Genomic DNA, 16,825 nt, shown 5'->3' with positions numbered 1-16,825 from the left:
ACGCCATCTGTTGGACTGCCCTTTCTGGTGTGTCCCATCACCCCTTGACTATCTGGCCGTCGCTGGTGCCGTCCAAACAGTGTGGGGCTAGTCCTCTGGCGCCGTCTATTGGAATCGTGTCCCCTGGTGTGATGTTTCGTGTGGGTGCGGTGCTGTCCAGCCCCAGCGTTCTGTAATTGTCTGTGTGTGGCTGGTGGTGCTGAGCCAGGAGCAGCACGCAGGTGGTGACGAGGTAACCAGACCGACCCATGCGCTCACTCCGTCGGACCGTTCTCAGTCCCTCGGACCGTTCTCCACCGGTACGGTTCGCCACGCGGTGGTCCCGTCGTGTGGATGAATGATACGGCTGCACTTCTACTCGAGCGCCGTCCGCCACCCTCGCCTGCAGTCCATCGAAGAGGAGGGCGAGGAGGAGGTCTACCGCCTGGACCAGATCCACGAGTTCGAGCAGGTCAACCCACTCTGGAGGGACGAGCTCACCCGCCTCCTGCTCGCAGGTACAGACGGCGGGCGCAGCGTAGAAACGACACAGCTGTCTGATGCACTGCTGCACGCATTCAAACTTGACTGACGTGTCTCCCCCTTCCCAAACCCACCAGTTCTTCTGCGGACAATTTCTTCAATGACTGAGCTACTGACGTATGACGCCTGACCCAAAATCGCTGCCAATACTGCTCTCCTACTTTCCAAACTTCACACAAGCACTGCTGCCTACCTGGAAGGAGAAATCCACCAGCCACAGTCTGGAGATCCCTAGACCACAGTCTGAAGGTCCGTGGACCACAGTCTGGGAGGTCCCTGGACCACAGTCTGGGAGGTCCCTGGACCACAGTCGTCTGGGAGGTCCCTGGACCACAGTCGTCTGGGAGGTCCCTAGACCACAGTCGCCTGGGAGGTCCCTGGACCACAGTCGCCTGGGAGGTCCCTAGACCACAGTCGCCTGGGAGGTCCCTGGACCACAGTCGCCTGGGAGGTCCCTGGACCACAGTCGCCTGGGAGGTCCCTGGACCACAGTCGCCTGGGAGGTCCCTGGACCACAGTCGCCTGGGAGGTCCCTGGACCACAGTCGCCTGGGAGGTCCCTGGACCACAGTCGCCTGGGAGGTCCCTGGACCACAGTCGCCTGGGAGGTCCCTGGACCACAGTCGCCTGGGAGGTCCCTGGACCACAGTCGCCTGGGAGGTCCCTGGACCACAGTCGCCTGGGAGGTCCCTGGACCACAGTCGCCTGGGAGGTCCCTGGACCACAGTCGTCTGGGAGGTCCCTGGACCACAGTCGTCTGGGAGGTCGCTAGTCCGCCTGCTTAGCCGAGTGGCACCAGCACAGCAGCTCAGCGTGTGCGGTCAGAGGGTTAAATGCCCTCTGTAATAACAAAAACTGATTCAGTGGATCAACAATAAACCTGAACAAGTGTCATAGGACGTCCGCCCCGAACAAATACGCTGACACGTAACGAACAAAATGAGATTTAAAAAAATGTTGTTAAGTGCTTGGCGCCCATGCAGTGGGCCCGGGTTCGATTCCCGACCGGGTTGGAGCAACAGTACTTCGCCTGTGAATTGTTGCTATGCCGTGTTCGCATCTACCTTCTCTTCATATTTATGTTGTATAGATGGAGACGATGTTTTAACTACTGACGACGCCTTTAGCACGATTGTTTCATTTATCTCCACTGCAGGATGTGATTTTAGTGTATTTTTGCTTCTGATGAAGGTATATTTAGATATACCGAAACCGTGGTCAAGGATTTCAATAAATCTTTATCCAGCAACTGCTTGGCTGTTATCATTTACCGTGAAGAAAAGGAATTTCAAAGACGTTTGCACAACATACGAACAAATGAGGCAGAAGGGATAGATAACATAGCATGAGAATTTCTAAAACCATCAGGGGAAGTGGCAACAAAACAACTATTCAAGTTGGTTTGCTGAGTGTATGAGACTGGCGACATACAGTCAGATTTTCGGAAAAAATAAAAAAAAAATGGTTCAAATGGCTCTGAGCACTATGGGACTTAACATCTGAGGTCATCAGTCCCCTAGAACTTAGGTTTAAGTAGTTCTAACTAACCTAAGGACATCACACACATCCATGCCCAAGGCAGGATTCGATCCTGCGACCGTAGCGTCGCGCGGTTCCAGACTGAAGCGCATAGAACCTCTCGGCCACCAGCGGCCGGCGGAAAAAATCATCCACACAATTCTGAAAGTTGAGGGAGCCGACAAGTGCCAGAATTATCGCACAATGAGCTTCACAACTCATGCATCCAAGTTGCTGAGAACAATAGTATACAAAAGAATGGAAAATAAAATTAAATTTGTCAGATGGAAAGTTTCGCTTTAAGAAAGGAAGCAAGACTGAAGGAAAATGAAAGATTTGTCGACCTGGAAAAAGCGTCCTACATTGTAAAATGGTCCAACATGTTCGAAATTCTGAGCAAAATGGGGGTAAGCTATTGCGGAAGACGGGTAACATACAGTATATGCAAGAACCAAGAGGGAAAAGTAACAAATGAAAGACCAAGAACGAAGCCCTGGGATTAAAAACGGTGTAAGTCAAGGGCGTCACCTGTACTGTTAGATCTGTACTTCGAAGAAGCAGTTACAGAAATAAAAGAAAAGGTTGAACAGTGGGAATACATTTGAGAGTGAGAAGATTAGCTGACGACATTCCTGTCCTCGGTGAAAGTAAAGAAATGCTAGGAACGCTTGATTGGAATGAACAGTACAGTGAAGTCAGACGAAAGACGAAAGTAAAGAGAAGTAATAGAAATGAGGTAAGCGATAAACTTAACATTGGGGACAACGAATCGAAGTAAAACAGCTCAGCCGGCCGGAGTGGCCGAGTGGTTCTAGGCGCAGCAGTCTGGAACCGCGCGACCGCTACGGTCACAGGTTCGAATCCTGCCTCGCGCATGGATGTGTGTGATTTCCTTAGGTTAGTGTGGTTTAAGTAGTTCTGAGGTCTAGGGGACTGATGACCTCAGAAGTTAAGTCGCATAGTGCTCAGAGCCGTTTCAACCGAAACAGCTCGGTGCTTTTTGTGTCCAAGCTTCGTCCGCAGACTAACATGGCAAAGAGGGCACTGCTGGCGATGCCAGCTTGTATCGGACATAGGCTTTAACTCAAGAGTTTTCTGAAACTGTACGTCTAGGAGCACAGCATTGTATGATATTGAAACATGGACGTAGGGCATCAGGGGATCACTTGGAGGGAACTAGAGGGAGCTGTGGAGTGTAAAAGCGTCAGGGGAAGACATTCATGGGAATGTAGTCAACAAATAATTGAGACCGTACAGGGGATTCGACAAAAATGCATGCTTCAACATAAATGCAGGTGATGGCCGAGCCTGCAGGTTCCGCTTCTGTTGTGTTTGACCTCGCGTTGCACGTTGAAAGTGTCAGGCGCGATCACAGCAGTGTTCTGTGTGTAGTCGTGAGTGCATTATGTCGCAGCTCAGTGAATTCGAAAGTGGGTGTATTGTTGGTGTTATGGTGGGTGGTTCCGTAATCGAGATAGCCGAAATGTTTGGTCTTTCAAGACGCACTGCAGCGATGATTTATAGCGTATACAGGAAAAGCGCGGAAACGTCATCCGCTGAGTCACAACGCGGTCGGAAGTGTGTGTTGAGAGACGCTGACTGATGATCATTGAGTAGGATTGTGGCGACGAATAAGAGAGCGAAAGGTGCAAAAGTCAGTGCAGAATTGAACCCCCGTCAGCAGCAAAACAACACGAAAGGGGCTTCAGAACTTGGGAGTTCGGGGAGTTGGGAGTTCGGGGAGTTGGGAGTTCGGGGAGTTGGGAGTTCGGGGAGTTGGGAGTTCGGGGAGTTGGGAGTTCGGGGAGTTGGGAGTTCGGGGAGTTGGGAGTTCGGGGAGTTGGGAGTTCGGGGAGTTGGGAGTTCGGGGAGTTGGGAGTTCGGGGAGTTGGGAGTTCGGGGAGTTGGGAGTTCGGGGAGTTGGGAGTTCGGGGAGTTGGGAGTTCGGGGAGTTGGGAGTTCGGGGAGTTGGGAGTTCGGGGAGTTGGGAGTTCGGGGAGTTGGGAGTTCGGGGAGTTGGGAGTTCGGGGAGTTGGGAGTTCGGGGAGTTGGGAGTTCGGGGAGTTGGGAGTTCGGGGAGTTGGGAGTTCGGGGAGTTGGGAGTTCGGGGAGTTGGGAGTTCGGGGAGTTGGGAGTTCGGGGGTGAGCCGGAATTCTAAAACCACTCATCACTGATGCAAATGCCTGTAACAGGAAGATGTGGTGCCGAAACCATAAAACCTGGGCTACATAGCAATGGAAGAAAGTTGTTTGGTCAGTTGTGGCTCTTTCTCTCCAACTTCTGGCCTTGTTTACGCACCAATAGCGAAAAATGGCCGGGGGTGCTTAGTGATTTGGGCAACAATACAGGTTGATTCACAAAGATACGCAAATATTTGAATATGTTTCCCTACAAGTAAAACTAAACAAAAAAAAGTTCATGTAAACGTAGATCCGCAAATGTTTCGTTACGGAGTTATGGCTAATAAAAGATTTTGCTTGAAATTTAGCAACTTCGTTAGTAAGAAGCCATCGCATAACAAAATTAATAATAATATAAAAATTGACCTACTCATTTGGAGTAGGGAAATGGAGTAACACAGACCTAGAAGCACTAAATACACTTACACGATCACAATGCCACAAATATAGAATACATCACATACATTCAGCAACAGAAAGATTCACATTAAGCAGAAAGGAAGGAGGAAGGGGATTTATCGACATAAAAAAATCTACATTATGGACAGGAAGACAATTTAAGAAAATTCTTTGTAGAACGAGCAGAAACTAGCAAAATACACAAAGCAATCACTCATATAAATACATCGGCTACACCACTGCAATTTCATAACCACTTCTACAACCCTTCAGATCAGATAACATCAACAAATACGAAGAAAGAAAATTGGAAAAAGGAAACACTACATGGCAAGCACCTGTATCATCTAACACAGCCACACATCGATCAAGACGCATCCAACAGATGGCTAAGAAAAGGCAATGTATACAGTGAGACGGCAGGATTCATGACGGCAATACAGGATCAAACAATAAACACCAGATATTACAGCAAGCATATTATTAAAGATCCCAATACCACAACAGATAAATACAGACTTTGCAAACAACAAATAGAAACAGTAGATCACATCACAAGCGGATGTACAATACTAGCAAATACAGAATACCCCAGAAGACATGACAATGTAGCAAAAATAATACATCAACAACTTGCCATACAACATAAATTAATAAAACAACACGTTCCCACATACATGTATGCACCACAAAATGTACTGGAGAATGATGAATACAAATTATACTGGAACAGAACCATTATAACAGATAAAACAACACCACATAACAAACCTGACATCATACTCACCAATAAAAAGAAGAAATTAACACAACTAATCGAAATATCCATACCCAATACAACAAATATACAGAAGAAAACAGGAGAAAAAAAATTGAAAAATACATCCAACTGGCTGAGGAAGTCAAGGACATGTGGCATCAGGATAAAGTTGACATTATACCAATTATACTATCAACTACAGGAGGCATACCACACAATATCCACCAGTACATCAACGCAATACAGCTACATCCAAACTTATATATACAACTACAGAAATCTGTAATTATTGATACATGTTCAATTACCCGAAAGTTCCTAAATGCAGTGTAACATATACCATACAGTTAAAAAGAAGTCACGCTTGATCAAGGTCCGCGTCACTTTCCATTTTTAACCAGACCTGAGGTCTGAGAAAGGAAAGAAGGTAATAGTAATAAATGCTCGTCTACGAGGTTAAAGTAAAGCACGATTCCCTTTTATTTTCTTGTTATTGGTCTCCTGAATCTAATAAAACATGTCCCAGACGTGTATCTGCAGTAGTTTTCCAGAACATGCAGAGAAGTAAAGTCGTAATTTCGTAAAAATTTTAATTTATTAACTATTAGGCCCAATTTTTTTTAATTCCAGACAATTGCAAAATGTTTGCAACACAAATTGTAGACAGTTTATTTTTGGAAAAATGATGGTAATAACTTTAACTGAAACTGTACGAATGTGTCACACAATCTGTTTTCAGTAGGAGCATACGTGAATTAATGTTAAACTGGAATAAACAAAGCTCAGTGTTAAGGAAGTTGTGCAGTGTACACACAGTTTCGCAGTACATTCACAATAAATGTTCAAAAATGTCTCCACCGAGTTCTTTGCATTTAGCTGCACGTGTATGAACAGATTTTGTTGCTTCTTTCAGTTTCACTGGGGTGTTGTTAGTTTCGTCTATTGCATTCATAATGCGAGCACTGTTCTTACACTCCTGGAAATGGAAAAAAGAACACATTGACACCGGTGTGTCAGACCCACCATACTTGCTCCGGACACTGCGAGAGGGCTGTACAAGCAATGATCACACGCACGGCACAGCGGACACACCAGGAACCGCGGTGTTGGCCGTCGAATGGCGCTAGCTGCGCAGCATTTGTGCACCGCCGCCGTCAGTGTCAGCCAGTTTGCCGTGGCATACGGAGCTCCATCGCAGTCTTTAACACTGGTAGCATGCCGCGACAGCGTGGACGTGAACCGTATGTGCAGTTGACGGACTTTGAGCGAGGGCGTATAATGGGCATGCGGGAGGCCGGGTGGACGTACCGCCGAATTACTCAACACGTGGGGCGTGAGGTCTCCACAGTACATCGATGTTGTCGCCAGTGGTCGACGGAAGGTGCACGTGCCCGTCGACCTGGGACCGGACCGCAGCGACGCACGGATGCACGCCAAGACCGTAGGATCCTACGCAGTGCCGTAGGGGACCGCACCGCCACTTCCCAGCAAATTAGGGACACTGTTGCTCCTGGGGTATCGGCGAGGACCATTCGCAACCGTCTCCACGAAGCTGGGCTACGGTCCCGCACACCGTTAGGCCGTCTTCCGCTCACGCCCCAACATCGTGCAGCCCGCCTCCAGTGGTGTCGCGACAGGCGTGAATGGAGGGACGAATGGAGACGTGTCGTCTTCAGCGATGAGAGTCGCTTCTGCCTCGGTGCCAATGATGGTCGTATGCGTGTTTGGCGCCGTGCAGGTGAGCGCCACAATCAGGACTGCATACGACCGAGGCACACAGGGCCAACACCCGGCATCATGGTGTGGGGAGCGATCTCCTACACTGGCCGTACACCACTGGTGATCGTCGAGGGGACACTGAATAGTGCACGGTACATCCAAACCGTCATCGAACCCATCGTTCTACCATTCCTAGACCGGCAAGGGAACTTGCTGTTCCAACAGGACAATGCACGTCCGCATGTATCCCGTGCCACCCAACGTGCTCTAGAAGGTGTAAGTCAACTACCCTGGCCAGCAAGATCTCCGGATCTGTCCCCCATTGAGCATGTTTGGGACTGGATGAAGCGTCGTCTCACGCGGTCTGCACGTCCAGCACGAACGCTGGTCCAACTGAGGCGCCAGGTGGAAATGGCATGGCAAGCCGTTCCACAGGACTACATCCAGCATCTCTACGATCGTCTCCATGGGAGAATGGCAGCCTGCATTGCTGCGAAAGGTGGTTATACACTGTACTAGTGCCGACATTGTGCATGCTCTGTTGCCTGTGTCTATGTGCCTGTGGTTCTGTCAGTGTGATCATGTGATGTATCTGACCCCAGGAATGTGTCAATAAAGTTTCCCCTTCCTGGGACAATGAATTCACGGTGTTCTCATTTCAATTTCCAGGAGTGTATGTTTTATAAGCAAATATGAGGGTGATTTGAAGAATAAGATACAATAATTTTAGTAGCTGTGTGACCGGTTATGAAGTCTCGTAACCGGTTGGCCTTGACTAGGATTAGCACGCAATATGACTGCATAAAATATAAAAATAAAGAACGACAAGGAATTTCCGTTAACACAAGTGATTAATTAAGTCCACTGCAACTATAAAAGCTACGAAACAACAAAGCAGAAGTGTAACTGTTCTGTGTGTGGTAGTGTGACTCAACGTACATGAATCTGGCTCGATTCTTTCTCAAAACGACAAAATATTTTAAATACCATTTACAATGAACTAATTGAAAAACCAGAAATACTATAATTGCACATAGAAACCAGAATTACAAGTCTAGTACATGAACACAAGCCAGATGCTTTGTTGACTGCATCTGTGACCAAGGGGCATTGTCATTAAGGAAATCTGTAATACGTTTTTACCTCAGTATATATTGACGAAAATTTTCCATTACACCAGCATCATAAATCAGACCCCATCTCCTTTCTCAAATACACTGTGGTAATTGCAACATCTTCCATCTATACATTACACCAATCGAACAGCATCTACTCTCTCACCCAACAGAACAACAACTGCACTCGACAACCGCTGAAGTACTACTGCCCCAGTGGAGGCGGCGCAATAATAATCTTTGGCGCAGTCTCGTGCGCTGTGACTCAGTGTAGCCACCTTTCAAAGTTCTAGGAACGGAATAGAAAAAAAAGTACTTACAACACTGAATTTTTTTTTTATTTTTGAATGTAGTCTCTTTGTAACAATGCAATTGGTCCAACGATGTTCGAGTGCCTTGATCCCATCTCGAAAATGAGTTTCCTCCAGGCCTGCAGAATAGGTGTCAACTCCGGTTATCAATTCTTCGTTTGAAGTAAATCTTCGTCCACCAAGAAAAAATTTCAGTTTTGTGAAGAGATGGAAGTCTGATGTAGCCAAACCAGGTAAATAAGGCGGGTGTGGCAACAATTCATACCTTAGTTCGTGTACTTTTGCCATGGCGACGGCACATGTGTGCAGACGCGCATTGTTGTGATGGAAGATGACTTTCTTTCTTGCTAAACCTCGCCTTTCTTGGCGAATCTTTTGTTTCAATTTGTCCAGGAGGTTAGCATAGTATTCTCCAGTAATTGTTTGCCTAATGGGGAGATAATCTAGAAACAGAATCCCCTTCGCATCCCGGAACACTGATACTGTGAGCTTTCTCGCCGAAGGAATTGTCTTTGCTTTCTTTGTGGCGGAGAATCAGCATGTTTCCACTGCTTTGACTGTTGTTTCGTGTCTGGGGTATAATAGTGCACCCTAGCTTCATCTGTGGCCTCAAACCGGCGCAAAAAATGTTGTTAGTTTCTCCTAAAACGGGCCAAACATTGTTCCGATATGTCCATACTCGCGCGTTTTTTATCCAGCGTCAAGAGTCGCGGCATCCAACTTGAAGACAATTTTTACATTTCTAATTCTTCAGTTAAAATGTGACCTACCCTTTCAGATGACATCTGGGAAGTGCGAGCAATTTCGCGCTCTTTCAATCGCCGATCCTGCGTTGCCATTTTGTGCACTTTTGCAATGATTTCTGGAGCAGTGGGTCATCTTGGCCGACCACTGTGCGGATCATCATATAAGCTCTCCCGACCAAATTTAAATTCATTTGCCACTTGGCAACAGCTGAATATGGAGGAGCAGAGTCCCGCAGTGTATTCTGGAAATCGTCACGAATGTTCTTTGCTTTCATACCTTTCTTTACGAAGTACTTAATCAATGCTCGAATCTCCATTTTTTTCCATCTTCGCAAATCACTACGCGGGAACAACACCGGAGCCACGTTACCGCCACAGCTCTCTTCCAAGAGCGCCGACGTGGCACGTGTTTACAGGCAACAAACAGTCCAATGAATGTCACGTGATCAACTCGCTGCGCTAGCGCTGACCTCTCGTAGTGATTCCGAGAACTTTTCAAAGGACCCCCGTATTTACCCTACGTCGTCCAGGTTATGATGCCAACTTAAGTGATTGTGTATTAGACTGCAGTGCAGTGTACGGTCCGGAGGCTTTGCTGGTTACCAGTTGCACGGTAGGCACCTGTGCAAGCAGCGGCGGCGGCTGCCCCGGAGGCGAGGCCTGGAAGACAAAGCGGCGCTGGAGAGGGCTGGAGTCTGTTTGCTGTGCGCCCTTCAGCCGTCGCTGCGCCGGTCCCTTTGTTCGGACGCCTCAGGTACCCGACATTGCTCTGTACGCAGCTGTGTTGGAAAGTCGCAGCAGACGCTGAGTACGTTGTACAGTGCCTGGCGAAGGGTACTTATCACTCCTCAGCATATTCGATTTGCGTTCGGAGTTGCGGGGGTGATACGATGGTCTACACTTCACATGGTGTTACCAAACTTATGGGCGGGATAGTTAAGCATACAGAAGAAGTTAGTTGAAGATTGTCCACTGACAGGCGTCAGTAGTGAGCGCTCCGGATTCCTGAATGCCAGTGAAAAGGCGGTGGAATAGAGCAGCAGTACGGCCGATCGGTTTCAGTTGTTTTATTTATTTATTTATTTATTTATTTATTGTTCCGTGGGACCAAATTAAGGAGAAGTCTCCATGGTCATGGAACGAGTCAATACATGAAATTACAACACGATAGTAGAAACAGATAAAGTGAAATACAAGAAACGTTTTCAGGCGACAATTCGTAAGTTTAAATAAAGAAAACCAACAATGTAACACTGGAATTTGCTTAATTTTTCAGCTCTTCCAGGAGCTCCTCGACAGACTAGGAGTGAGCCATGAGGAAACTCTTCAGTTTAGACTTAAACGTGTTTGGGCTACTGCTAAGATTTTTGAGTTCTTGTGGTAGCTTATTGAAAATGGATGCAGCAGAATACTGCACTCTTTTCTGCACAAGAGTCAAGGAAGTGCATTCCACATCGAGATTTGATTCCTGCCTAGTATTAACTGAGTCAAAGCTGCTAACTGTTGGGAATAGGCTAATATTGCTAACAACAAACGACATTAAAGAAAATATATACTGTGAGGGCAGTGTCAGAATTCCAAGACTATTGAATAGGGGTCGACAAGAGATCCTCGGACTTACACCACATATAGCTCGATCAGCCCGTTTTTGAGCCAAAAATACCCTTTTTGAATCAGAACAATTACCCCAAAAAATAATACCATATGACATAAGCGTTTAAAAATATGCGAAGTAAACTACTTTTCGTGTTGAACTTTCACTTATTTCAGAGACTGTTCTAATGGTAAATAAAGCAGCATTTAGTTTCTGAACAGGATCCTGAACATGGGCTTTCCACAACAGCTTACTATCTATCTGAACGCCTGGGAACTTGAACTGTTCCGTCTCGCCGGATGCGCTTACGGTAGACTGCGAGCAATCGCGGCACCGATATAGCGCACAGCTTCCTCGTAGCCAACTCTCCGAGCAGGATATTGTCCACTTGCTCAGTTCATATGTCTACAGTCTCAGCAATCTCAAATGTGACTTTTTATTCTTTTTATTTTGTCAGTGGTTTCCTCTGTGGCGACTTGAACTGGATGGCCGGAACGGTTTTCGTTTTCGGTAGTTGGTCGACCACGTTTCAATTCTTTAATCCAGAAAAAAAAAGTTCAATGACGGTGCAGAGTCCGCGTGAACTCTAGGCAGTTCTGTTTTCATTTGTGCGGCGCTCAAACACTACAAATGGAAATGTTTATTAACAGCACGAAACTCTGTTCTGTCCGTTGTCAGTCGCAGTCGGCGCATTAATCAATTCAGGCGGCTGTCAACAGTGAACTGTACGCTATTGAAACTCTTTATACAAACCTTGGCACACTCAAGATTACCAACAATGAAGGCGCAAAAAAGATTGTTTCATTCTCTCATGGAAATTTACCAGACTTGTCAAACCACCTCGTACTTTGTGGTCCTATATACGAGGGGCGTTCAGAAAGTAAGCTCCGATCGGTCGCGAAATGGAAACGACTATGAAAATCCGATAAAGCTTTGCACAGATGTGTTGGGTAGTGTCTCTAGTATAACCCCAGTTAGCATCACGTCGCTCTTCTCATTTCTGAGCCCGCAGTGAGTGCGTAAAGATGTCTAGAAAATAGTGTCTGGCGCCAAGTACGAGGGCCTGGTGAGAAATATCGCCTGAAGCTATGCAGCTAACATTACATAACTGTCGTGCTGTTTCTTCTTCGAGACAATTCTCAGCCGCATTCTGCAGGGGCAATGAAGATGCTCCTGCATCGTTTTCAAATGGAAATGTGAGATTACCCACAATACAGTCCGCAATTGTCTCCCCCTGAGTTTCATCTCTGGTCACATGAACCGCTCTCTTTGAAGACAACATTTTGACACAGACAACGAGGTGTAGGCCAGCGTGGAGAATTGGCGGAGAGCACTGGGGGCTGCCTTCTATGATGAGGCTATTGAAAAGTTGGTACAGCGCTATGACAAAAGTCTAAGTCAGAACGGCGACTACGTAGAGAAGTAGCTGAAAGGTGTAGCTAGTTGTTACAAGTAAAACATTTCTGATGTTCACTGTGGTTTCAATTTGGCAATCAATCGGAGCTTACTTTCTGAACAGGCCTCGTATTTTGTGTCTTCATTTGTATCCATTCTTTCTTTTTCTTTTATATGAGCCGTAGGTTTTGCATGCATACTTAATGTTTGTATTGTATACTGTTTATATTTGATTCATGTGATCTACTACGCCAAACGCTAATAAATGAATTTTGGTTAAGAAATATAACGCATGTGTATGGAAGGAGGCACGGAGATGCACGAGTCAGAAAACTGATCGCCGGAGGAGTTTTCCAATAAAGCGATGCGCGTCTGGTCCAGGTAAGACTGTATACACAGTCGCAAACTATGTCCTAACTCCCGTGTTGGAACTTCGAGGTGGATTAAAACTGTGTAACTGGGACTCGAAGCAGGTACCTTCGCCTTTACCGACTGAGCTACGCGAGCTGTCAGATCTTTACTTCCGCCAGTACCCCGCCTGAGGGACTTGCCCACCAGTGGTGAAGGTCCCGGCTTCGAGTCCGAGTCCGACACACACAGTTGTAATCTGCCAGAACATTTCAAATCCGCTGCAGAGTGAAAATACGTTCTGGAAACTCCCATATTACTCGGAATAACTCCCACACGAGGTTTTCTTTTTACATAGTTTTGTGCTGACTGTACGTGTAAGCTGTCTGACGCCGGCGCCCGCTGTTGTTTCAGAGGAGGACGAGGCGCAGATCTTCGTCAAGTTCTTCCGCTTCCACAAGTGCTACGACCTGATCCCCACCAGCGCCAAGCTGGTCGTCTTCGACACGCAGCTGCTCGTCAAGAAGGCCTTCTTCGCGCTCGTCTACAACGGTGAGTCCACAAGACGTACTTGTACCTGTACCTGTACTACAGGTCGGCCGACGGAATACTGCCCCAGTACTGCGCACGCCTAAGGTAGGCAACCCGAGTCACATCGTCTCTCCCTCACGCGCGAGATGTAAGTTGGGTTGCCTATCTTAGGCGTGGGCAATCATATACTGTATATACCAGGGCCAGTATTACGTATTTTGCCCACTCCGTTTCAAGGGACATCGTACGTAAAATTCGTTGAAATTTAACGTTTTCTGTTTTCTTCTCCGTAATGTAATTCGGACTTTGCTGAACATTTTCGTATGTAATACATTATGTATGTTGTTGTGGTCTTCAGTCCAGAGACTGGTTTGACGCAGCTCTCCATGCTACTCTATCCTGTGCAAGCTTCTTTATCTCCCAGTACCTACTGCAACCTACATCCTTCTGAATCTGTTTAGGGTATTCATCTCCTGGTCTCCCTCTACCATTTTTACCATCCGTCCTGCCCTCCAATACTAAATTGGTGATCCCTTGATGCCTCAGAATGTGTCCTGCCAACCGATCTCTTCTTCTAGTCAAGTTGTGCCACAAACTCCTCTTCTCCCCAATTCTATTCAATACCTCCTCATTAGTTATGTGATCTACCGATCTAATCTTCACCATTCTTCTGTAGCACCACATTTCGAAAGCTTCTATTCTCTTCTTGTCCAAACTATTTATCGTCCACGTATCACTTCCACACATGGCTAAACTCCATACAGATACTTTCAGAAAAGACTTTCTGACACTTAAATCTATACTCGATGTTAACAAATTTCTCTTCTTCAGAATCGCTTTCCTTGCCATTCCAGTCCACATTTTATATCCTATCTACTTCGACCTTCATCAGTTATTTTGCTCCTCAAATAGCAAAACCCATTACTTTAAGCCTCTCATTTCCTGATCTAATTCCCGCAGCATCACCCTATTTAATTCGACTACATTCCATTATCCTCATTTTGCTTTCGTTGATGTTCATCTTATATCCTCCTTTCAAGACACTATCCATTCCAATCAACTACTCTTCCAAGTCCTTTGCTGTCTCTGACAGAATTACAATATCATCGGCGAACCTCAAAGTTTTTGTTTCTTTTCTACAGATTTTCATACCTACTCCGAACTTTTCTTTTGTTTCCTTTACTGCTTGTTCAATATACAGATTGAATAACATCTGGGATAAGCTGCAACCCTGTCTCACTCCCATCCCAACCGCTGCTTCCCTTTCATGCCCCTCGACTCTTATAACTGCCATCTGGTTTCTGTACAAATTGTAAATAGCCTTTCGCTCCCTGTATTTTACCCCTGCCACCTTCGGAATTTAAAAGAGAGTATTCCAGTTAACATTGTCAAAAGCTTTCTCTAAGTCTACAAATGCTAGAAACGTAGGTTTGCCTTTCTTTAATCTTTCTTTTAAGATAAGTCGTAAGGTCAGTATTGCCTCACGTGCTCCGATATTTCTAGGGAATCCAAACTGATCTTCCCCGAGGTTTGCCATTCGTCTGTAAAGAATTCGTGGTAGTAATTTGCAGCTGTGACTTATCAGACCAATAGTTCCATAATTTTCACATCTGTCAACACCTGCTTTCTTTGGTATTGGAATTATTATATTCTTCTTGAAGTCTGTGGGTATTTCGCCTGTCTCATATATCTTGCTCACCAGATGCTAGAGTTTTGTCAGGACTGGCTCTCCTAAGGCTGTCAGTAGTTCTAATGGAATGTTGTCTACTCCCGGGGCCTTGTTTCGACTCAGGTCTTTCAGTGCTCTGTCAAACTCTTCACGCAGTATCTTATCTCCCATTTCATCTTCATCTACATCCTCTTCCATTTCCATAATATTGTGCTCAAGAAAGTCACCCTAATATGTAATACATTAAAAATTGCGAGACCTTCAAATAATATTTTGAATGTTGTGGTGTGACTGTCAAATTTCGCGTCTACCCATACACTGCCACAGGTAAGCAGTCAAGTCTTGGGACGTACACAGTCTAGAAGGCTGCAATTTGCTTTGTTTCGTGCCTACTGCTACGTCTCGGAAGTTGGCATTACGATGAAACAATTCAGTCATTTGTTTCTAATACTAGTTTTCGTTGAAAGTAGTGTGATTATCATGAGTAAGAGTGAAAGTAGCTTGAAGAAACGCAAATTTGCGGGTAACAGATATGTGAGACCTGCATTTTCTTCTGAAGTACTTGAAAACACCTGTGCTAGCCATGTCATGATTTGTGTCCACCTCCAGCAAACACTTGGTGTAAATACAGGCAAGCTGAATTTTCTGAATTTACACACAAACATTCTCTTCTTTGGCAGTAATGGAGGCAGTCAAACCTATTTACGGAGACCTGGCAAATCCTGAGCTCGTAAAGAAGTGTTTACATGGGAAGACCGAGAATGTGAATGAGTCCTTCAATAATGTTGTGTGGTCCCGTGTGCCTAAAAATATACTTGTTGGTCTTACGATGTTAGCAGTGTCTCACGCTATAATAACTTTTAATGGTGGGAATTATGAAAGGCTTAAGGTTCTGGAGAAGTTAGGGGTAAGATTTGGACAGAACACAGCTAAAGGACTGCAGGAACTGGATGAGCTTCGTGTACGTGAAGCAGAGTTAGCTCCTCAGCAAATGACAAAAGGAGCAAGAAAGAAATGGAATTGGCAAGGGCTGGGCTGTTGTGGCACTGAAGAAAACACAGACTATGGGCCAGGGCAAGTCTAGTGCATAAAAGACGCAGAAATTTAAGTCTGTGTAAGAATTTGTAATAAAGAAGGTTTAAACCTCAATATCTCTGAACTACATATTTTTCAGTAAATGAATCGTTTTCTAAAAAAGTACTGATGGTAGAGACATGATATTTTCATGGCATATCAAGTGTGAGATTCAACATATATGGTACTAGAATAATTAAAACATCCTGAGTTCTGTTTTTATGTTCATTTGTTTACAGAATACTGTTACAAAATTGAGTGCTTGGAAAGAAGAAGATAACATGCCCAACAGTACAATTTTAGTAATAATTCTTGATCAGTGTATCTAGAAAGGTGCATTCAATAATTATAGAAAGTTGTAAGTTGGCGTCTTAAAAAGTATTTAAGGTAATGGGTCTCAAAATTCGATAATTTAACGTGGGTGGCATAGGACATAGAATGTCCCCTTAAATCAGTGGATTGAATGCGCTGGTTGTACTAATGAGGGAAGGAGAAGCGCTAGGAGCAGAGTCGTGTGTGTGTGTGTGTGTGTGTGTGTGTGTGTGTGTGTGTGTGTGTGTGTATAAAAGGGGGGGGGGGTATGCGGGGAGGAAGTTAATAGGTTTCCAGCAACTGCTGCTACGCTGCTGATATCAATCCACGCTGGACCAGAATGATTGTACTATCAATCCGGCTTCGTAGCCTATTTGCAGTGGGCTGTTTATAAAATACTGAAATGGCAGTATCGAGTGCCGATATTTTCTTTTTATTTTACTTTTTTCGCAGTTTTCGGTGAATATTTTAAATTATTCTTTTGGAACTACAGTAGAACATAATTTTGCTTTCACGGTGTGAGGGAGTCTTGCTATTTTTGGAGCCTTCGCGCGCAGTCTTTTTCTTTGACTTTGCGGAACAAGTATAGGTCGCACAACGTACTAGTCCGGTTGCGTGGAACAGGGGGGGGG

General features: G+C 45.5%; 1 protein-coding gene across 1 annotated transcript in view; it reads left to right on the top strand.

Annotated features, from left to right (window-relative positions):
- LOC126213528 (5'-AMP-activated protein kinase subunit gamma-2-like) overlaps positions 1-16,825 on the top strand; it is an 889,308-nt gene that overhangs the window by 785,346 nt on the left and 87,137 nt on the right. Inside the window, exon 9 of the mRNA XM_049941372.1 lies at positions 13,022-13,159. Coding sequence (XP_049797329.1) covers positions 13,022-13,159 — 138 coding nt within the window. The remainder of the gene's footprint in view (positions 1-13,021; positions 13,160-16,825) is intronic.

The sequence above is a fragment of the Schistocerca nitens genome, chromosome 11 (assembly GCF_023898315.1).
Source record: "Schistocerca nitens isolate TAMUIC-IGC-003100 chromosome 11, iqSchNite1.1, whole genome shotgun sequence".
Lineage (NCBI taxonomy): Eukaryota > Metazoa > Arthropoda > Insecta > Orthoptera > Acrididae > Schistocerca > Schistocerca nitens.
Note: the sequence above shows the minus strand (reverse complement) of the source record. Positions and strands in the feature narration are given on the sequence as shown.